Genomic DNA, 24,607 nt, shown 5'->3' with positions numbered 1-24,607 from the left:
CTGTACAATTCAGTTGAAAAAGAATCGTAAATATTTTCAAGTGGAAAAATAAAAATAAAATAAAGTACTAATACTTTGGTGCAATCCCCTCTGAATTTCTGGCAAATTTCAGTCTTTTTGGGTCAGAGTCTAGCACACGGCACATGTAGAATTGGAGATCTCTGCCAGATCCACCCTGCAGCAGGTCAACATATGTCAGATTGGGGGGCATCTCCTGTGTACAGCACCCTCCTCAGGTCACCACAGATTGTCATTTGAGTTCAGTTCTCGGCTGAGCCATTCCAGAACTGCATCTTCTTCTCTTGAAGCCAATGTTTTGGTGATGTGGAGGTCGCTTAGGGTCAACCAGCCCCAAGGGAGCAATGCTGCCCCCACCATGCCTCACTGTGGGGATGGAATTTTCTGGTGTTGAGCCGAGTCGGCTTTGTGCCTTTTGGAATTAAGTTCAAAGTTCACCCTTGGACTCATCAGAAATACCATGTTCCCCACATGTTTTTGTTGGACTTTATGGAGTTTTTGGCAGAACATCGCCAAGCTTGGATGTTCTTTGTAAGAAAAGACTTCTGTCGGACATGTGAAGAATACGGGAGATTTTTGTCACATGCAGGAAACAACCAGGGCTGGCCGGAAATTCCTGCAGCTTCTTTAATGTTGTTATTGGCCTCTCGGCTGCCTCCAGGACAAAAAATCATCTTGTCTTCTTGACGGCGTTTTCATGGTTTCCAGGGGTGCACTAATCAGCGCTCTCTTTGCCCCAGGACATGATGGATATGTACATACAATGATATTTTTCTTCCCCTTCGTTTGGGCATCTGTGCAATAGATATATAGTGCTGATCGTTTTTCTGCCTGGATTGTACTGCACCCGCTGCTGCGGGGACGCTGGTCCGGTGGTGATGATTTATTGCCCCCCTTATGACATGCTGCATTTTCAGATTATATTGCCCACAGCGAATTAGATATCAGTGGGGGTCACACTCATTGCCACAGCACTATAGAGTCATACTGCCAGGGTCTAGTGCAATATACTTCTGTGGGGATTAACTCTTTTCAGTGCAGACTCCCTAGAACTTTGTACCCGCACTAATTCATTTCCCTTACAAAGGGCCTGAGTGATTTTCACATGATAACAAATTTACTTGTTGCTGATTTGTCTGTCTCAGTGGGCTCCGGCATTCATTTATTGCCTTCTTATTATACTATCATGATTGTTCTGTTACTCTATATGTGCCTGTTTTTTGTCAATAACATTTTGCACTGCTTTAGCTAGATCTGGACTCCAGCATTCTCTTGTTTATTTCCAATTTAGTGGGAGCCGTCTCTGTTGGTTGAGACCACATGAGGCACAATTCTTGTACTTACAGTAATGGACTAAAAAATGCTTCTTTGGAGAATTTTCTTTATAGTTTCCATGGTAGATGTAATGCATTGGAAATGTTTTTGCACCTCTTCCTGATGGACAACTTTCCATATTGAGATCCTTTGCTGTGTTGTGAGCTGTTTATCGACTTGAAAATGCCAGGAAAATCCTCCGAGAGCAGCGACACTTTCTCTGGGGTTAATCAGAGTCACTGTAAATGGCGGCGGCCAAGCACTGACTACGATGTAACATAGGAGTAATGTGACCGGCTGATACTGAGCACAACCACAGCCCCGATTATAAGACGATGTGCACACTTATGCAATCACATTATTGTGAGTTTGTGATTTTTATTTTCCCCTCAAATTAATTTTATTTCTCAATGGATTTGCCCAGATTATGGGTGAGATTAAAGGGGGAAAAAGTTCTGGAATGATTCTTATTGGTAGGGTTGTATTACATGACAAACATCTGGTATTTTACCAAGGGTGTGTACACTTTCTAGAGGGTCTTACAAGGTGCCGCGTGTCCGGGATCCGCTCCCCTTCATCAAGCCTAACACAAGACATCCCCAGGACCATGGACATCCACAATGTATAGGCACAAAAATGGCGGAAAAACCAGAGTGAGAGTGGGAGTGGGGTGGGAGGGCAACAAAATGGCGCAGTCACCAGTGGATTGACATCACAATGAATACAAAGGATATCAATCCAGTCATAAGTGATAATAAGTATCAGGAAAGAATCCAATTCCCGGAGATACAATGTATCTAATGACTAAAGAGAAGTTCATAAAACAGGTTTGATTGCCTGAATAGACTTTGTTTCTCGTCTGCAGAAACCTGGAGATCTGGACTGACGTGTGCAAGAGAAATTTTTCTCATTTTATTTTCTCAGCTGAAGCCGTAGGTTGACGCTGTGGCCACTTTCCTCCCGCTGGGGTCGTATATATATCTACACTGTGCACTCATGTGCAAATAGCGACTCCTCTACGGCCTCAGTAAAGGTACAGTCCCATCACAACATATTGAAGGCCACATTTCAGGTTTCCCTTAAAGGGCTTCTCCATGAACAGATAAAACATAAAAACTAAAGGAAACTTCACTATAGACAAATTCCTAAATACATTTAAATAGCAAATCACAATCGCTTTGTAATTACTATAAAAGTAAAATGGCCGGCGCCTTGGTTTACTGAGAGAAACCTGTGGCAGAATGTGAGGACAGTGTCACGATTCCTCGGCTCAGTGAGTGATTGCTATGCTGTTCTATGGAAACTGTCTTGCTGAGATGTCTGTGTCTTGATTGACAGCTCAGCTGTCCAGTCTGTGACTGAGAGGTGCGGGACTTTCTCCAGGTGTTTGGTGTTCTGCTGATTGTCCAGCTACTTAACTGAGCTGTCTGCCCCTGATCCCTGCCAGACATAGTTTGTGCTTCTTGGTGAGTGTTAGCCTGATTCTGCTGCTCTGAGTTCTGATCTTCTGCTGCCTTACCCTTTAGACCGTGTTGTCTTGTCTTTTGGCTATCTACGTACTCTCTTGGTATTGACCCCGGAACGCCTGACTCTTCTGCCTCACGGTTTGTCCGCAAGTATTGACTAGCGTCACAGACAGGGGCCTGTAAGCATGTGCAGTAGGAAGCTCCACCCTCCTTCATATGTAGCAAGATGTGCTTCAGTGATACTGCTGGAAACCCCTGGAATACTAAGGTAAGAAGAGGCTGCTCACACTGCTGTCCACCCTGTGTATCTGATCTAATACTGGAGATACCAGGGACTCTGCGGTAAGAATAGGCTGCTCACACTGCTGTCCACCCTGTGTATCTGATCTAATACTGGTGATACCAGGGACTCTACGGTAAGAATAGGCTGCTCACACTGCTGTCCACCCTGTGTATCTACTCTAATACTGGAGATATCAGGGACACTGCGCTAAGAATAGGCTGCTCACACTGCTGTCCACCCAGAGTATCTGATATAATACTGATACTGGAGATGCCAGGGATGGTGCAGTAAGAAGAGTCTGCTAACACTGCTGTCCACCCTGTGTATCTGATCTAATACTGGAAATAACAGGGTCGCTGTGCTAAGAAGAGGCTGCTCACACTAGTAGGGATATCAGGGATGCTGCTATAAGAAGAGGCCACTCACACTGCTGTCCACTCTGCGTATCTGATCTAATACTGGAGATACCAGGGAAGATGCGATAAGAAGAGGCTGCTCACACTGCTGTCCACCATGTGTATCTGATATAATACTGGAGATAGCAGGGACGCTGCACTAAATGGAGGCTGCTCACACTTTTTTCCACCCTGTGTATCTGATCTAATACTAGAGATACCAGGGACTCTGTGCTAATAAGAGGCTGCTCACACTGCTGTCCACCCTATGTATGTGATCTAATACTGGAGATGCCAGGGATGCTGAGGTAAGAAGAGGCAGCTCACACTGCTGTCCACCCTGTGTATGTTCTCTAATACTGGAGCTATCAGTGACACTACGCTAAGAATAGGCTGCTCACACTGCTGTCCACCCTGTGTATCTGATCTAACACAGGAGATACCAGGGACGCTGTGCTAAGAAGAAGCTGCTCACACTGTTGTCACCCTGTGTATTTGATCTAATACTGACGATAACAGGGAAGCTGCGGTAAGAAGAGGATGCTCACATTGTTGTCCACCCTGTGTATCTGATCTAATACTGGAGATAGCAGGTACACTGTGCTAAGAAGAGGCTGCTCACACTGCTGTACACTTTGTGTATCTGCTCTAATACTGGAGATACCAGGGACTTTGTGGTAAGAAGAGGCTGCTCACACTGCTGTCCACCCTGTGTATCTGATCTAATACTGGAAATAACAGGGACGCTGTGCTAAGAAGAGGCTGCTCACACTAGTAGGGATATCAGGGATGCTGCTATAAGAAGAGGCCACTCACACTGCTGTCCACTCTGCGTATCTGATCTAATACTGGAGATACCAGGGAAGATGCGATAAGAAGAGGCTGCTCACACTGCTGTCCACCATGTGTATCTGATATAATACTGGAGATAGCAGGGACGCTGCACTAAATGGAGGCTGCTCACACTTTTTTCCACCCTGTGTATCTGATCTAATACTAGAGATACCAGGGACTCTGTGCTAATAAGAGGCTGCTCACACTGCTGTCCACCCTATGTATGTGATCTAATACTGGAGATGCCAGGGATGCTGAGGTAAGAAGAGGCAGCTCACACTGCTGTCCACCCTGTGTATGTTCTCTAATACTGGAGCTATCAGTGACACTACGCTAAGAATAGGCTGCTCACACTGCTGTCCACCCTGTGTATCTGATCTAACACAGGAGATACCAGGGACGCTGTGCTAAGAAGAAGCTGCTCACACTGTTGTCACCCTGTGTATTTGATCTAATACTGACGATAACAGGGAAGCTGCGGTAAGAAGAGGATGCTCACATTGTTGTCCACCCTGTGTATCTGATCTAATACTGGAGATAGCAGGTACACTGTGCTAAGAAGAGGCTGCTCACACTGCTGTACACTTTGTGTATCTGCTCTAATACTGGAGATACCAGGGACTTTGTGGTAAGAAGAGGCTGCTCACACTGCTGTCCACCCTGTGTATCTGATCTAATCCTGAAGATACCAGGGACACTTCGGTAAGAAGAGGCTGCTCACTGCTGTCCACCCTGCTCATGCTTACCCTTTTCTGCTATGTTGTCAACTTATTGAACTAATTATATATGGTCTGTACTTTCCATCAGGTTGCCTCATTTGTGGGTTTTCTTTGCTTTTAACAATTATGTTATGTATCTGCTTTTCCTAATTTTGGCCAAGTTCTGGCATCATCGTAAGGTCCTCGACCTAAAATTCGTTTTTGTTTTTTATTTGTTTAGATATAGTAAAATATTTAGCAAATTGTTAGTTTTTTTCATTATCAGATGATACTTACTAATTATTTTTCCCTCTCTTTATATTTGCTGTTTTTTCTGTGACCTCTTGGCGTTTTGGATCCGGGTCACCAACCGCTATATAAATCTTATACCTGGGGAAGAGATGACAGGGGTCTCGAAGGGTCAGTCCCAGCTTCTGCGGACTGCGCTGGCATTTCTACTCCGGATCTGGTGCCTATGGGAGCCTCCGTGTGAATATTTTTGCTCGGCCCATCATCTGCATTCACTAGTCCGATGCCTAATTGTGGAACCGCTATGGGTGCATGCACACTGCCTGGTTTTATATATATCTCTGCTGTTGGATTTCACCCTGTGCTCTGCTCTTCGAGGGCAGTGGTCCTGTATTCACAAAGGCTCCACTAGCTGCTCCACATATTACAGGTTACACAGTGTGTTGTGTCCTGCGACTGTGGCATGCTTACACTGTGCTGTGGGTTGTTGATTCCTTTTTTATAGGTGGATTTCTATTTGCAAGGTACAGCATGAAAACACCCCCTCCCGTGCCATTCTCCTGCACACATTGGTGTTGCGCTATTCGATACAAGGAGATCACAGCTCCTTGTACTTATCACGGATTATGGGTGCCCTCATGTCCTCATAGATGGATATGTCAGGTGTTCAGTACATACGTTCCTCTGGGGTTCCTCCTGCTCCAGGACTGGTCTTTTCCTCTTTCACCTTCTTCAGAACTTTTATCGTTTTCACAATTTTAACCTTTTTTTTCGCCACCTTCACTAGAAAATGCAAAACAGGAGATTGGATGATTTATCTGGTGCCATATAGATTATACACACAGTGCTCATATATCCATATACAAACTGTTCACCATCCTACTAACATCCCCTCCATTATTCATCCCAGGCAACAAGCACCCACTCTAATGCCTGTCTGTCTTCATGCATCCCATCCAACCACATCTCATCCTTCATGCGTCCCATCTAGTGTGCAACTCATCCTTTAACTAACCCATGTACCACACATCTCTTCTTTCATGCGTCCTGTCGACTGTGCATCTCATCTTTTATGCGGACAGACAAGAATTCATCTCAACCTTTGTGCGACCCTTTTACATGCATCTCTTCCTCCATGTGACCCATCCACGATGCATCTCTTCCTTCATGCGACCCATCCACCATGCATCTCTTCCTTCATGCGACCCATCCACCATGCATCTCATCCTTCATGCTACCCATCCACCATGCATCTCATCCTTCATGCTACCCATCCACCATGCATCTCATCCTTCATGCTACCCATCTACCATGCATCTCATCCTTCATGCAACCCATCCACCATGCATCTCTTCCTTCATGCGACCCATCCACCATGCATCTCATCCTTCATGCTACCCATCCACCATGCATCTCATCCTTCATGCTACCCATCCACCATGCATCTCATCCTTCATGCTACCCATCTACCATGCATCTCATCCTTCATGCGACCCATGTACCATGCATCTCATCCTTCATGCGACTCATCCAAAATGTATCTCATCCTTCATGCGACCCATCCACCATGCATCTCATCCTTCATGCGACCCATCCACCATGCATCTCATCCTTCATGCTACCCATCTACCATGCATCTCATCCTTCATGCGACCCATCTACCATGCATCTCATCCTTCATGCGACTCATCCAAAATGTATCTCATCCTTCATGCGACCCATCCACCATGCATCTCATCCTTCATGCGACCCATCCACCATGCATCTCATCCTTCATGCTACCCATCCACCTTGCATCTCATCCTTCATGCTACCCATTCACCATGCATCTCATCCTTCATGCTACCCATACAACCTGCATCTCATCCTTCTTGCTACCCATCCACCATGCATCTCATCTTTCATGCTACCCATCCACCCTGCATCTCAGCCTTCATGCTACCCATCCACCATGCATCTCTTCCTTCATGCGACCCATCGACCATGCATCTCATCCTTCATGAGACCCATCCATAATGTATCTCATCCTTCATGCGACCCATCCACCCTTCATCTCATCCTTCATGCTACCCATCCACCATGCATCTCATCCTTCATGCTACCCATCCACCTTGCATCTCATCCTTCATGCGACCCATCCACCATGCATCTCATCCTTCATGCTACCCATCTACCATGCATCTCATCCTTCATGCGACCCATCTACCATGCATCTCATCCTTCATGCGACTCATCCAAAATGTATCTCATCCTTCATGCGACCCATCCACCATGCATCTCATCCTTCATGCGACCCATCCACCATGCATCTCATCCTTCATGCTACCCATCCACCTTGCATCTCATCCTTCATGCTACCCATTCACCATGCATCTCATCCTTCATGCTACCCATACAACCTGCATCTCATCCTTCTTGCTACCCATCCACCATGCATCTCATCTTTCATGCTACCCATCCACCCTGCATCTCAGCCTTCATGCTACCCATCCACCATGCATCTCTTCCTTCATGCGACCCATCGACCATGCATCTCATCCTTCATGAGACCCATCCATAATGTATCTCATCCTTCATGCGACCCATCCACCCTTCATCTCATCCTTCATGCATCTCATACTTCATGTGACCCATCCAAAATGCATCTCTTCCTTCATGCGACCCATCCACCACGCATCTCATCCTTCATGCTACCCATCCACCCTGCATCTCATCCTTCATGCTACCCATCCACCATGCATCTCATCCTTCATGCTACCCATCCACCATGCATCTCATCCTTCATGAGACCCATCCACTATGCATCTCATCCTTCATGGGACCCATCCACCATGCATCTCATCCTTCATGCTACCCATCCACCCTGCATCTCATCCTTCATGCTACCCATCCACCATGCATCTCATACTTCATGTGACCCATCCAAAATGCATCTCTTCCTTCATGCGACCCATCCACCTTGCATCTCATCCTTCATGCTACCCATCCACCATGCATCTCATCCTTCATGCTACCCATCCACCATGCATCTCATACTTCATGTGACCCATCCAAAATGCATCTCTTCCTTCATGTGACCCATCCACCTTGCATCTCATCCTTCATGCGACCCATCCACCCTGCATCTCATCCTTCATGCTACCCATCCACCATGCATCTCATCCTTCATGTGAACCATCCAAAATGCATCTCTTCCTTCATGCGACCCATCCACCATGCATCTCATCCTTCATGCGACCCATCCACAATGCATCTCATCCTTCATGCGACCCATCCACTGTGCATCTCATCCTTCATGCTATCCATCCACCATGCATCTCATCCTTCATGCTACCCATCCACCATGCATCTCATCCTTCATGCGACTCATCCAAAATGTATCTCATCCTTCATGCGATCATCCACCCTGCATCTCATCCTTCATGCTACCCATCCACCATGTATCTCATCCTTCATGTGACCCATCCAAAATGCATCTCTTCCTTCATGCGACCCATCCACCATGCATCTCATCCTTCATGCTATCCATCCACCATGCATCTCATACTTCATGTGACCGATCCAAAATGCATCTCTTCCTTCATGCGACCCATCCTCCATGAATCTCATCCTTCATGCTACCCATCCACCATGCATCTCATACTTCATGTGACCCATCCAAAATGCATCTCATCCTTCATGCGACCCATCTACCATGCATCTCATCCTTCATGCGACTCATCCAAAATGTATCTCATCCTTCATGCGACCCATCCACCATGCATCTCATCCTTCATGCGACCCATCCACCATGCATCTCATCCTTCATGCTACCCATCCACCTTGCATCTCATCCTTCATGCTACCCATTCACCATGCATCTCATCCTTCATGCTACCCATACAACCTGCATCTCATCCTTCTTGCTACCCATCCACCATGCATCTCATCTTTCATGCTACCCATCCACCCTGCATCTCAGCCTTCATGCTACCCATCCACCATGCATCTCTTCCTTCATGCGACCCATCGACCATGCATCTCATCCTTCATGAGACCCATCCATAATGTATCTCATCCTTCATGCGACCCATCCACCCTTCATCTCATCCTTCATGCATCTCATACTTCATGTGACCCATCCAAAATGCATCTCTTCCTTCATGCGACCCATCCACCACGCATCTCATCCTTCATGCTACCCATCCACCCTGCATCTCATCCTTCATGCTACCCATCCACCATGCATCTCATCCTTCATGCTACCCATCCACCATGCATCTCATCCTTCATGAGACCCATCCACTATGCATCTCATCCTTCATGCGACCCATCCACCATGCATCTCATCCTTCATGCTACCCATCCACCCTGCATCTCATCCTTCATGCTACCCATCCACCATGCATCTCATACTTCATGTGACCCATCCAAAATGCATCTCTTCCTTCATGCGACCCATCCACCTTGCATCTCATCCTTCATGCTACCCATCCACCATGCATCTCATCCTTCATGCTACCCATCCACCATGCATCTCATACTTCATGTGACCCATCCAAAATGCATCTCTTCCTTCATGTGACCCATCCACCTTGCATCTCATCCTTCATGCGACCCATCCACCCTGCATCTCATCCTTCATGCTACCCATCCACCATGCATCTCATCCTTCATGTGAACCATCCAAAATGCATCTCTTCCTTCATGCGACCCATCCACCATGCATCTCATCCTTCATGCGACCCATCCACAATGCATCTCATCCTTCATGCGACCCATCCACTGTGCATCTCATCCTTCATGCTATCCATCCACCATGCATCTCATCCTTCATGCTACCCATCCACCATGCATCTCATCCTTCATGCTACCCATCCACCATGTATCTCATCCTTCATGTGACCCATCCAAAATGCATCTCTTCCTTCATGCGACCCATCCACCATGCATCTCATCCTTCATGCTATCCATCCACCATGCATCTCATACTTCATGTGACCGATCCAAAATGCATCTCTTCCTTCATGCGACCCATCCTCCATGAATCTCATCCTTCATGCTACCCATCCACCATGCATCTCATACTTCATGTGACCCATCCAAAATGCATCTCTTCCTTCATGCGACCCAACCACCATGCATCTCATACTTCATGTGACTCATCCAAAATGCAGCTCTTCCTTCATGCGACCCATCCACCATGCATCTCATACTTCATGTGACCCATCCAAAATGCATCTCATCCTTCATGCTACCCATCCACCATGCATCTCATCCTTCATGCTACCCATCCACCCTGCATCTCATCCTACATGCTACCCATCCACCATGCATCTCATCCTTTATGAGACCCATCCAAAATGTATCTCATCCTTCATGCGACCCATCCACTGTGCATCTCATACTTCATGTGACCCATCCAAAATGCATCTCATCCTTCATGCTACCCATCCACCATGCATCTCATACTTCATGTGACCTATCCAAAATGCATCTCTTCCTTCATGCGACCCATCCACCATGCATCTCATCCTTCATGCTACCCATCCACCCTGCATCTCATCCTTCATGCTACCCATCCACCATGAATCTCATCCTTCATGTGACCCATCCACAATGCATCTCATCCTTCATGCGCCCCATCCACTGTGCATCTCACCCTTCATGCTACCCATCCACTGTGCATCTCATCCTTCATGCTACCCATCCACTGTGCATCTCATCCTTCATGCGACCCATCCACCCTGCATCTCACCCATCATGCTACCCATCCACGATGCATCTCATCCTTCATGTGAACCATCCAAAATGCATCTCTTCCTTCATGCGACCCATCCACCATGCATCTCATCCTTCATGCGACCCATCCACAATGCATCTCATCCTTCATGCGACCCATCCACTGTACATCTCATCCTTCATGCTACCCATCCATGCATCTCATCCTTCATGCGACTCATCCAAAATGTATCTCATCCTTCATGCGATCATCCACCCTGCATCTCATCCTTCATGCTACCCATCCACCATGTATCTCATCCTTCATGTGACCCATCCAAAATGCATCTCTTCCTTCATGCGACCCATCCACCATGCATCTCATCCTTCATGCGACCCATCCACTATGCAACTCATCCTTCATGCTACCCATCCACCCTGCATCTCATCCTTCATGCTACCCATCCACCATGCATCTCATCCTTCATGTGACCCATCCAAAATGCATCTCTTCCTTCATGTGACCCATTGACCATGCATCTCATACTTCATGAGACCCATCCAAAATGTATTTCATCCTTCATGCGACCCATCCACCATGCATCATATCCTTCATGCTACCCATCCACCCTGCATCTCATCCTTCATGCTACCCATCCACCATGAATCTCATCCTTCATGCGACCCATCCACAATGCATCTCATCCTTCATGCGACCCATCCACCGTGCATCTCATCCTTCATGCTACCCATCCACCATGCATCTCATCCTTCATGCGACTCATCCAAAATGTATTTCATCCTTCATGCGATCCATCCACCCTGCATCTCATCCTTCATGCTACCCATCCACCATGTATCTCATCCTTCATGTGACCCATCCAAAATGCATCTCTTCCTTCATGCGACCCATCCACCATGCATCTCATCCTTCATGCGACCCATCCACTATGCATCTCATCCTTCATGCTACCCATCCACCATGCATCTTATCCTTCATGTGACCCATCCACTATGCATCTCATCCTTCATGTGACCCATCCACTATGCATCTCATCCTTCATGTGACCCATCCACTATGCATCTCATCCTTCATGTGACCCATCCACTATGCATCTCATCCTTCATGTGACCCATCCAAAATGCATCTCTTCCTTCATGTGACCCATCCAAAATGCATCTCTTCCTTGATGCTACCCATCCAAAATGCATCTCTTCCTTGATGCTACCCATCCACCATGCATCTCTTCCTTCATGCTACCCATCCACCATGCATCTCATCCTTCATGCGACCCATCCACCCTGCATCTCATCCTTCATGCTACCCATCCACCATGCATCTCATCCTTCATGTGACCCATCCACCATGCATCTCATCCTTCATGTGACCCATCCACCGTGCATCTCATCCTTCATGCGACCCATCCACCGTGCATCTCATCCTTCATGCTATCCATCCACCATGCATCTCATCCTTCATGCTACCCATCCACCCTGCATCTCATCCTACATGCTACCCATCCACCATGCATCTCATCCTTCATGCAACCCATCTACCACGCATCTCATCCTTCATGCAACTCATCCAAAATGTATCTCATCCTTCATGCGATCCATCCACCCTGCATCTCATCCTTCATGCTACCCATCCACCATGTATCTCATCCTTCATGTGACCCATCCAAAATGCATCTCTTCCTTCATGTGACCCATCCAAAATGCATCTCTTCCTTCATGCTACCCATCCACCATGCATCTCATCCTTCATGCGACCCATCCACTATGCATCTCATCCTTCATGCTACCCATCCACCATGCATCTTATCCTTCATGTGACCCATCCACTATGCATCTCATCCTTCATGTGACCCATCCACTATGCATCTCATCCTTCATGTGACCCATCCACTATGCATCTCATCCTTCATGTGACCCATCCACTATGCATCTCATCCTTCATGTGACCCATCCAAAATGCATCTCTTCCTTCATGTGACCCATCCAAAATGCATCTCTTCCTTCATGCTACCCATCCACTATGCATCTCTTCCTTGATGCTACCCATCCACCATGCATCTCTTCCTTCATGCTACCCATCCACCATGCATCTCATCCTTCATGCGACCCATCCACTATGCATCTCATCCTTCATGCTACCCATCCACCATGCATCTCATCCTTCATGCTACCCATCCACCATGCATCTTATCCTTCATGCGACCCATCCACCATGCATCTCATCCTTCATGCTACCCATCCACCATGCATCTTATCCTTCATGCGACCCATCCACCATGCATCTCATCCTTCATGCTACCCATCCACCATGCATCTCATCCTTCATGCTACCCATCCACCATGCATCTTATCCTTCATGCGACCCATCCACCATGCATCTCATCCTTCATGCTACCCATCCACCATGCATCTTATCCTTCATGCTACCCATCCACCATGCATCTCATCCTTCATGCTACCCATCCACCATGCATCTCATCCTTCATGCGACCCATCCACCATGCATCTTATCCTTCATGCTACCCATCCACCATGCATCTTATCCTTCATGCGACCCATCCACCATGCATCTTATCTTTCATGCGACCCATCCACTATGCATCTCATCCTTCATGCTACCCATCCACTATGCATCTCATGTTTCATGCGACTCATTCCCGATGCATCTCTGCATTTATGTATCCCATCCTCCATGCATCTTATCCTACAAGCGTCCCATCTTGCATACTGTCGTCGTCATATACTACGCTAACCCTGTGTGCCTCATCTACCAAATGAAATAGCAAATAATCCAACTAGACTTTTTTATAAAAAAAAGTGCTAGAAGACAGAAAACTGGGAGTTGTGAGAGATTGCCACAAAAGTCTACGTAAGGACTTTCCCTTTAAGAAGGCGTCCTCCTATAACTCCGTCCCCACACTGGGCTCTAGTCCTCTCTGTGTTGAGGCCAGAGCGGGGTCTGTATAAACATGGGGCAGCTGCAGTGAATATAATGAGAGGGTCCTGTGTATATGATCTTCACCCCGTCTGTTCTCCTGGCTGCACCGTCCCCTCTAATGCCTCCTCTGCAGTCAGTAATGTGGGGCCACCCCGGGCTCCCAGTGTAAATGATGCCATAATGATCATCTAAGCCTCCGGTATTATTGTATCACAGCTATGTGTCACAAGCTCCAATGCAACATCTGCAACCACCCCGGGAGGCCCAAGCGACATTTATACAATGTGGGCTGCCATATATGCACCCGCCACCCCAATGTCACACAGCACTGCAGATCACTGCATGAAGACGACTGATCGAGAATAACACACATACACCCCCATACACTCATATAGACCAGGTATATAGCCACATATATACAGTGGGTACGGAAAGTATTCAGACCCCTTTACATTTATCACTCTTTGTTTCATTGCAGCCATTTGGTAAATTCCACAAAGTTCATTTTTTCTCATTAATGTACACTCTGCACCCCATCCTGACTGAAAAGAGAACAGAAATGGAGAAATTTTTGCAAATTTATTAAAAAGGAAAGACTGAAATCTCCCATGGTCATAAGTATTCAGCCCCTTTGCTCAGACACTCATATTTAAGTCACATGCTGTCCATTTCCTTGTGATCCTCCTGGAGATGGTTCTACTCCTTCATTGGAGTCCAGCTGTGTGTAATTACACTGATAGGACTTGATGTGTAAAGGCGCACACCTGTCTATATAAGACCTCACAGCTCACAGTGCATGTCACACCAAATGAGAATCATGAGGCCAAAGGAACTGGCCAAGGGGCTCAGAGACAGAATTGTGGCAAGGCACAGATCTGGCCAAGGTTACAAAAGAATTTCTGCAGTACTCAAGGTTCCTAAGAGCACAGTGGCCTCCATAATCCTTAAATGGAAGAAGTTTGGGACCACCAGAAGTCTTCCTAGACCTGGCCGTCCAGCCAAACTGAGCAATCGTGGGAGAAGAGCCTTGGTGAGAGAGGTGAAGAAGAACCCCAAGATCACTGTGGCTGAGCTCCACAGATGCAGTAGGGAGATGGGAGAAAGTTCCACAAAGTCAACTATCACTGCAGCCCTCCACCAGTCAGGCCTTTATGGCAGAGTGGCCCAACAGAAGCCTCTCCTCAGTACCAGACATATGAAAGCCCGCATAGAGTTTGCTAAAAAAAACACATGAAGGACCCCCAGCCTATGAGAAATAAGATTCTCTGGTCTGATGAGATGAAGATAGAACTTTTTGGTGATAATTCTAAGCGGTATGTGTGGAGAAAACCAGGCACTGCTCATCACCTGCCCAATACAATCCCAACAGTGAAGCATGGTGGTGGCAGCATCATGCTAGTGGGGTGTTTTTCAGCTGCAGGGACAGGACGACTGATTGCCATTGAAGGAAACATGAGTGCGGCCAAGTACAGATATATCCTGGATGAAAACCTCTTCCAGAGTGCTCTGGACCTCAGACTTGGCCGAAGGTTCACCTTCCAACAAGACAATGACCCTAAGCACACAGCTAAAATAACAAAGGAGTGGCTTCAGAACAACTCTGTGACCATTCTTGACTGGCCCAGCCAGAGCCCTGACCTAAACGCAATTGAGCATCTCTGGAGAGACCTGAAAATGGCTGTCCACCAACGTTCACCATCCAACCTAATGGAACTGGAGAGGATCTGCAAGGAAGAATGGCAGAGGATCCCCAAATCCAGGGGTGAAAAACTTGTGGCATCATTCCCAAGAAGACTCATGGCTGCACTAGATCAAAAGGTGCTTCTACTCAATACTGGGCAAAGGGTCTGAATACTTATGACCATGTGAGATTTCAGTTTTTCTTTTTTAATAAATTTGCAAAAATTTCTACATTTCTGTTTTTTTCCCGTCAAGATGGGGTGCAGAGTGCACATTAATGAGAAAATATGAACTTTATTAATTTACCAAATGGCTGCAATGAAACAAAGAGTGAAAAATGTAAAAGGGTCTGAATACTTTCCGTACCCACTGTACATCCATTCACACTCACTTAGACCTAGTATATACACACACATACATACACCCATGGTATACACCCTGTGAGGCAGTAACTAGTGTTACATGTGAGGGTCATTGTATGTTCCCCCTAGAGGCACATAGAGGCGTATTGAGGCCATGAGAGGGCATTGCGGTCACAAGCGTAGCTGTGGTTGCAAAGCAGACTAAAGGGAATATAGGTCTTGGACATGCTACCTATAGGGAAAACCTGCTCTGGGCTTGTGTTGTGAAACATACTACAGATGGTAGTATTGCAGTCCTTTTCATTCCCGGCCCGGGTTTTCCATGTGGCTGAGGGCCACAGCTTGCTAGTTAAAAACCCTGCAGTATAGGGTTTTGGTGTGTCAGGTTCAGTGTCAGTGTCAGTCTGGAGTTTGCTAGGGTGCAGAGCAGACGGCTCTGCACAGCTCCGCCTGTGTGAGGCAACACAGGCCAGTGGAGCCAAACAGCCTAGGCAGCAGAGAAGTCTGGCACTCACAGCGTGCACAGCGGTGCAGTCACCCATGGCAACCAGTCAGAGGAGGACTGGCGTGGTTAGTGACTGTAAACTGGAGGAAATGGGGCCTGACTGCGATCCGGAGGATATCGTGTACTGTGTAAGCTGTGAGTAGAACGTTAACATGGTGGTGCAGTCGCCCATGGCACTGGTCTCAGGAGGTGGACTGGCGTGTTTAGTGACTGTAATAGAGAGCATATGTGCCTGACTACAAACTGGAGGTGGACTGTCTTGTTCCAGGCTGCAATCCGGAGGATATTGTGTGCTGTGTTTTTTGAGTCGAACATTAATGTGAGGTTTTACTTTGATCTTTGCTGGGTCACTGCCTCATTACTACACAGGGTGCTACTGTTGCACTACAACCCACATACATGTAAAATCACAGACTGCATGCATCTCGTGCAGGCACCAGGTGAAATGACCCATGCACTGGTGGCAGGTGAAGGCAGGACCAGTTGGTCTGAGTAGAGCGCGATGATCCAGTGCCATGCAAACTCCAAGCTTGGCCCACCTAGTGCACATGAGATGTTTGAGATGGGTAGTCCGCACCTCGGCAGGACAGGGATCTCTGCACAACATCATGGAGATTATAGATGAACCAGTGAGTGAAAAGGCAAGAAAAGCAAGAAGGTGACATCATCAGGTGCAGAGACGTGCAAACTGCGGCATGCCAAAGTGACGTCCATCTGTGAGCGTGAAGCATCTGTGCAGTACGAGGCTGGAGGTACCATTGTGTATGCCCATGTCCCACCCCGCAGCCGGCGTGAAGCTCTTTTTCAGGAGATGCACCTGGGTCACGGCTGGAGATGGACAAAGGGAGGAACGTCGCTGCCTCCTTTAGTATAGACAGTTATGGGCGATCACTCCTCAATGCTGAGGGCCAGTGATGGACACCAGCTACAGATACCTGGGCGCCAGATGATGGCCATTACCATGATTAATGCCACGGCTCCGTGTAAAGTCAATCTCAGATCTGGTCAGACTCTAATCGTTATCAAACCAGGCTGCTGAATCATGGTACCCCTGTGTTCCCGCTGCGGGGGTCGGTCAGGTGACTATGTTTGTGGTTTGCTTACATACGGACAGGTGCAAACGATACTCACCCGGCTTCTCCCAATTCTCTCTTGGCTGTTAATTTTACACCAATAATAAATATGGAGCATCTAAACTATTTACTGGAAACCTGTGAGCGGTTTGTGCAGTGTAATCTGAGAACAGCATGATGCAGGGACTGAGACCCTGATTCCAGCCATGTCACTTACTGGGCTGTATTTTGCTGTTTCAATACAATCAGTGTTTTATCAGCAGTAGATTAGCACTACTAGACTAGCTGCTGCATGCCTCCTGATCTAACCCCTCCCCCAGCACTGATTGACAGCTTTCTGTCACTATACAATGTACACAGGAAGCTGCCAATCTCTGGTGTGGGTGGGGTTATACACAGAAAGCTGCCAATCACTGGTGTGGACGGGGTTATACACAAAAAGCTACCTGTCAAAGAAAACATTAAAATCCATAACACATGTCCAGGGAGAGGGCCTTCACCCCCTCCTCTTTCAGACAGGTAATTAAACAGGAAAGATCTTTTCTGAGGTCCAGACATGAGACATGAGTGTACACATAGATGGAAAAGCAGAGAAGTCTCTTTTGTTTCCAGGAAGCACATCCTGAGTAGAAAAGAAATGTTTCATCTGCAGCCAGTTGTTTCAGTGCTGATGGGAAGTTTTGAATATTGAGGTTTGTAAAGATCCGACATTGATGGAACTTACATTTTCAACTTGAGGACTAATCGGGGAACAATATGTATATTTTGTCATAACTGTGAGACCTGCCTAAAAGCCCCAAATCATTAGTGTTCAGATGACAACAGCAAAGCCATGTTTCCTATCTATGGAAAGGTAAAATAAATACCAATAAAAAATATGGCGGTGATATCGGACTCCTGTGATCATCAGGAGTGAAGATATTGTGAATGTTGAGACTATCATAATTTTCTCAAACTGAAGCCAAAATCTGTGACCAGCATTGTTATGAGTCATCAAGGGGAGCTTCCAGACTGCTTCCATCCACTAAGTTGAGTTATTACTGTGATCAGCGAAGTAAGATTCTCGGTTAATCCATTTTATGCTATGTAACTGTATATGCTGTATTGTTTTCCCTCTTTGTAAAATCTTTTGTATTTTTCTTATATAATATGTAATAGTTCTGTTCCTTTTGTTTTGTAAACCGCACCCCAAAGCCATACACTACCAGATAGCAGATCGGCCTGTGTAAATGACTGGTGGTGGCAGCGAGTAGTTCTTCAATTATCATGAAGTTAGCAGTAACCGTACTGGGGAATATATATATATTCCATTCACTGTAATCGGAGGTGTATTTACCATATGCTTACTGTTAGTTCTCCAATAACCGCCTATTAGTGATAACATCCGCAGCCTCCTCCGTTAATCATGCAATTGCCAAGATGATGGGGGCTGCAGAAAGATCTTTCTGACAAAAGGTAACAGCGGGGTGGTTTAACGTGACTTCCCTGGTTGCGATGTCTGAAATTACCAATCACTGGTGTGGGTGGGGTTATACACAGAAAGCTGCCAATCACTGGTGTTTGGGGGGTTACACAGAAAGCTGCCAATCACTGGTGTGGGCGAGGTTACACAGAAAGCTGCCAATCATTGGTGTGGGTGGGGTTACACAGAAAGCTGCCAATCACTGGTGTGGGCGGGGTTATACAGAAAGCTGCTAATCACTGGTGTGGGCGGGGTTATACAGAAAGCTGCCAATCACTGGTGTGGGCAGGGTTATACAGAAAGCTGCCAATCACTGGTGTGGGCGGGGTTATACAGAAAGCTGCCAATCACTGGTGTGGGCGGGGTTATACAGAAAGCTGCCAATCACTGGTGTGGGTGGGGTTATACAGGGCTCAGCATTTGAGCTCTGCTAAATCAACAGCAAAACTATGACCCACAACTGCTGCCCCCAGTAAACTAAGTGACACATGCCTGGAATCAGCTTCTCTGCCTCTACATTTTGTTACTGTGAGGTTACATAGCAAAATAACCTCCTGACAGATTAATTTAATAAATGTGTTATATAGCGTACAGCTGACATTCTGATGCATTTTATTGGTAAATCTTCACCAACGCTCTGGTAGAAAATGAAGAGCATATTTTCAGCGACAGTGTCTGCAGATATCACATATCGCACAGTGTCTGCTGATATCACATATCGCACCGTGTCCGCTGATATCTCATATCGCACCGTGTCTGCTGATATCACACATCGCACCGTGTCTGCTGATATCGCACATTGCACCGTGTCTGCTGATATCACATATCGCACAGTGTCTGCTGATATCTCATATCGCACCGTGTCTGCTGATATCACACATCGCACCGTGTCTGCTGATATCACACATCGCACCGTGTCTGCTGATATCGCACATCGCACCGTGTCCGCTGATATCTCATATCGCACCGTGTCTGCTGATATCACATATCGCACCGTGTCTGCTGATATCACACATCGCACCGTGTCTGCTGATATCACATATTGCACCGTGTCTGCTGATATCACATATCGCACAGTGTCTGCTGATATCACACATCGCACCGTGTCTGCTGATATCACACATTGCACCGTGTCTGCTGATATCACATATCGCACCGTGTCTGCTGATATCACATATCGCACCGTGTCTGCTGATATCACATATCGCACAGTGTCTGCTGATATCACATATCGCACCGTGTCTGCTGATATCGCACATCGCACCGTGTCTGCTGATATCACATATCGCACCGTGTCTGCTGATATCACATATCGCACAGTGTCCGCTGATATCACATATCGCACCGTGTCCGCTGATATCTCACATCGCACCGTGTCTGCTGATATCACACATCGCACCGTGTCTGCTGATATCGCACATCGCACCGTGTCTGCTGATATCTCATATCGCACCGTGTCTGCTGATATCACACATCGCACCGTGTCTGCTGATATCACACATCGCACCGTGTCTGCTGATATCGCACATCGCACCGTGTCTGCTGATATCACACATCGCACCGTGTCTGCTGATATCGCACATCGCACCGTGTCTGCTGATATCACACATCGCACCGTGTCTGCTGATATCACACATTGCACCGTGTCTGCTGATATCACATATCGCACCGTGTCTGCTGATATCACATATCGCACCGTGTCTGCTGATATCACATATCGCAGTGTCTGCTGATATCACATATCGCACCGTGTCTGCTGATATCGCACATCGCACCGTGTCTGCTGATATCACATATCGCACCGTGTCTGCTGATATCACATATCGCACAGTGTCCGCTGATATCACATATCGCACCGTGTCCGCTGATATCTCACATCGCACCGTGTCTGCTGATATCACACATCGCACCGTGTCTGCTGATATCGCACATCGCACCGTGTCTGCTGATATCTCATATCGCACCGTGTCTGCTGATATCACACATCGCACCGTGTCTGCTGATATCACACATCGCACCGTGTCTGCTGATATCGCACATCGCACCGTGTCTGCTGATATCACATATCGCACCGTGTCTGCTGATATCTCATATCGCACCGTGTCTGCTGATATCTCATATCGCACCGTGTCTGCTGATATCTCATATCGCACCGTGTCTGCTGATATCGCACATCGCACCGTGTCTGCTGATATCGCACATCGCACCGTGTCTGCTGATATCACACATCGCACCGTGTCTGCTGATATCACATATCGCACCGTGTCTGCTGATATCACATATCGCACCGTGTCTGCTGATATCACATATCGCACAGTGTCTGCTGATATCACATATCGCACCGTGTCTGCTGATATCGCACATCGCACCGTGTCTGCTGATATCACATATCGCACCGTGTCTGCTGATATCACATATCGCACAGTGTCCGCTGATATCACATATCGCACCGTGTCCGCTGATATCTCACATCGCACCGTGTCTGCTGATATCACACATCGCACCGTGTCTGCTGATATCGCACATCGCACCGTGTCTGCTGATATCTCATATCGCACCGTGTCTGCTGATATCACACATCGCACCGTGTCTGCTGATATCACACATCGCACCGTGTCTGCTGATATCGCACATCGCACCGTGTCCGCTGATATCTCATATCGCACCGTGTCTGCTGATATCACACATCGCACCGTGTCTGCTGATATCGCACATCGCACCGTGTCTGCTGATATCTCATATCGCACCGTGTCTGCTGATATCACACATCGCACCGTGTCTGCTGATATCACACATCGCACCGTGTCTGCTGATATCGCACATCGCACCGTGTCCGCTGATATCGCACATCGCACCGTGTCTGCTGATATCGCATATCGCACCGTGTCTGCTGATATCTCATATCGCACCGTGTCTGCTGATATCACACATCGCACCGTGTCTGCTGATATCACACATCGCACCGTGTCTGCTGATATCGCACATCGCACCGTGTCCGCTGATATCGCACATCGCACCGTGTCTGCTGATATCGCACATCGCACCGTGTCTGCTGATATCGCACATCGCACCGTGTCTGCTGATATCGCATATCGCACCGTGTCTGCTGATATCGCATATCGCACCGTGTCTGCTGATATCTCATATCGCACCGTGTCTGCTGATATCGCACATCGCACCGTGTCTGCTGATATCTCATATCGCACCGTGTCTGCTGATATCGCACATCGCACTGTGTCCGCTGATATCGCACATCGCACCGTGTCTGCTGATATCTCATATCGCACCGTGTCTGCTGATATCACACATCGCACCGTGTCTGCTGATATCACACATCGCACCGTGTCTGCTGATATCGCACATCGCACCGTGTCTGCTGATATCGCACATCGCACCGTGTCCGCTGATATCTCATATCGCACCGTGTCTGCTGATATCGCATATCGCACCGTGTCTGCTGATATCGCATATCGCACCGTGTCTGCTGATATCGCACATCGCACCGTGTCTGCTGATATCGCATATCGCACCGTGTCTGCTGATATCGCATATCGCACCGTGTCCGCTGATATCACACATCGCACCGTGTCCGCTGATATCACACATCGCACCGTGTCTGCTGATATCGCATATCGCACCGTGTCTGCTGATATCACATATCGCACCGTGTCTGCTGATATCACACATCGCACCGTGTCTGCTGATATCACACATCGCACCGTGTCTGCTGATATCACATATCGCACCGTGTCTGCTGATATCGCATATCGCACCGTGTCTGCTGATATCGCACATCGCACCGTGTCTGCTGATATCGCATATCGCACCGTGTCTGCTGATATCACATATCGCACAGTGTCTGCTGATATCGCATATCGCACCGTGTCTGCTGATATCGCACATCGCACCGTGTCTGCTGATATCGCATATCGCACCGTGTCTGCTGATATCACATATCGCACAGTGTCTGCTGATATCACACATCGCACCGTGTCTGCTGATATCGCATATCGCACCGTGTCTGCTGATATCACATATCGCACAGTGTCTGCTGATATCGCATATCGCACCGTGTCTGCTGATATCGCACATCGCACCGTGTCTGCTGATATCGCATATCGCACCGTGTCTGCTGATATCACATATCGCACCGTGTCTGCTGATATCGCACATCGCACCGTGTCTGCTGATATCGCATATCGCACCGTGTCTGCTGATATCACATATCGCACAGTGTCTGCTGATATCGCATATCGCACCGTGTCTGCTGATATCGCACATCGCACCGTGTCCGCTGATATCTCACATCGCACCGTGTCTGCTGATATCGCATATCGCACCGTGTCTGCTGATATCGCACATCGCACCGTGTCTGCTGATATCGCACATCGCACCGTGTCTGCTGATATCACACATCGCACCGTGTCTGCTGATATCACATATCGCACAGTGTCTGCTGATATCGCATATCGCACCGTGTCTGCTGATATCGCACATCGCACCGTGTCCGCTGATATCTCACATCGCACCGTGTCTGCTGATATTGCATATCGCACCGTGTCTGCTGATATCGCACATCGCACCGTGTCTGCTGATATCGCACATCGCACCGTGTCTGCTGATATCACACATCGCACCGTGTCTGCTGATATCACATATCGCACAGTGTCTGCTGATATCACACATCGCACCGTGTCTGCTGATATCGCATATCGCACCGTGTCTGCTGATATCACACATCGCACCGTGTCTGCTGATATCGCATATCGCACCGTGTCTGCTGATATCGCATATCGCACCGTGTCTGCTGATATCGCATATCGCACAGTGTCTGCTGATATCGCATATCGCACCGTGTCTGCTGATATCGCATATCGCACCGTGTCTGCAGATCCTGTATAGGACACATGCTAGCGTACCCCAGTGAGACCTTAGCGCTTAGTGCACGGTCAGCGCAGCCGGGCAGGGTGCAGGCGGTCGGGATCGCTCAGGGCTCTCGCCTCATCCTCACCTGTCTTGTCTGCAGGTTTCTCCTCCGACAGCCTCAGTCTTCTGTTCTTGGGGACCGGCTCGTCCAGGTCCTCGCTGACATAGGGCTGCGCGGTCCCACTGGCTCCTGTAGTGCTGGAGGGGCTCCGGCTTTGGGTCTGGTTGCTGATTTTGAAGACCAGGGTGGCGGTGATGTTTGGGGGTGCAGTGGAGCCCCCACATGTGATAACAGCAGCACAGAGGACTGACAGCAGCACGGGGGTCCGGTCCATGGTCACTGGTCCTCTACTGACCTCAACTCCAGGGTTTGTAAAGGAAAACTCGGCTGCACTGAAGCCTCAGCCGTCCTCTCCCCCAATCTCACCTCCTCCTCCTCCTCCTCCTCGCCAAGCTCCCAGCCCCCACCTCAAATTCCATGTAATTCCAGAGGGGAGCTGAACTCACAATGCAGCCCTCTCCCCACCGCCTGCAGTGTAAAGCATCAGCTCCTGGCATGACACTGAGGCTTCCATTCATTATGGATGTCGGGGGACAGATGTCAATCATTGTGACAGGTGACATCATAACACAGAGCCAACATAGTCTGCAGCGCAGTACAGGAGGGTGCGGACCTCACAGTCCTG

The 24,607-nt window shown here is 47.9% G+C and overlaps 1 protein-coding gene across 3 annotated transcripts in view; it reads right to left on the bottom strand.

The window, feature by feature from the left end:
- CPXM1 (carboxypeptidase X, M14 family member 1) overlaps positions 1-24,340 on the bottom strand; it is a 153,370-nt gene extending 129,030 nt beyond the window's left edge. For 2 of the 3 annotated variants that reach the window (XM_073562826.1, XM_073562828.1), the window contains exons 1-2: positions 24,007-24,340; positions 5,936-6,040 (exon numbers count right to left, since the gene is read on the bottom strand). In XM_073562826.1, coding sequence (XP_073418927.1) covers positions 5,936-6,040; positions 24,007-24,256 — 355 coding nt within the window. In that variant the 5' untranslated portion in view covers positions 24,257-24,340. The remainder of the gene's footprint in view (positions 1-5,935; positions 6,041-24,006) is intronic. The other variant, XM_073562827.1, reaches the window with a different exon arrangement.
- Positions 24,341-24,607: the final 267 nt, after the last annotated feature.

The sequence above is a fragment of the Dendrobates tinctorius genome, unplaced genomic scaffold (genome assembly GCF_039654945.1).
Source record: "Dendrobates tinctorius isolate UK_male_01 unplaced genomic scaffold, ASM3965494v1 ptg000367l, whole genome shotgun sequence".
In the NCBI taxonomy this organism is placed as follows: domain Eukaryota; kingdom Metazoa; phylum Chordata; class Amphibia; order Anura; family Dendrobatidae; genus Dendrobates; species Dendrobates tinctorius.
Note: the sequence above shows the minus strand (reverse complement) of the source record. Positions and strands in the feature narration are given on the sequence as shown.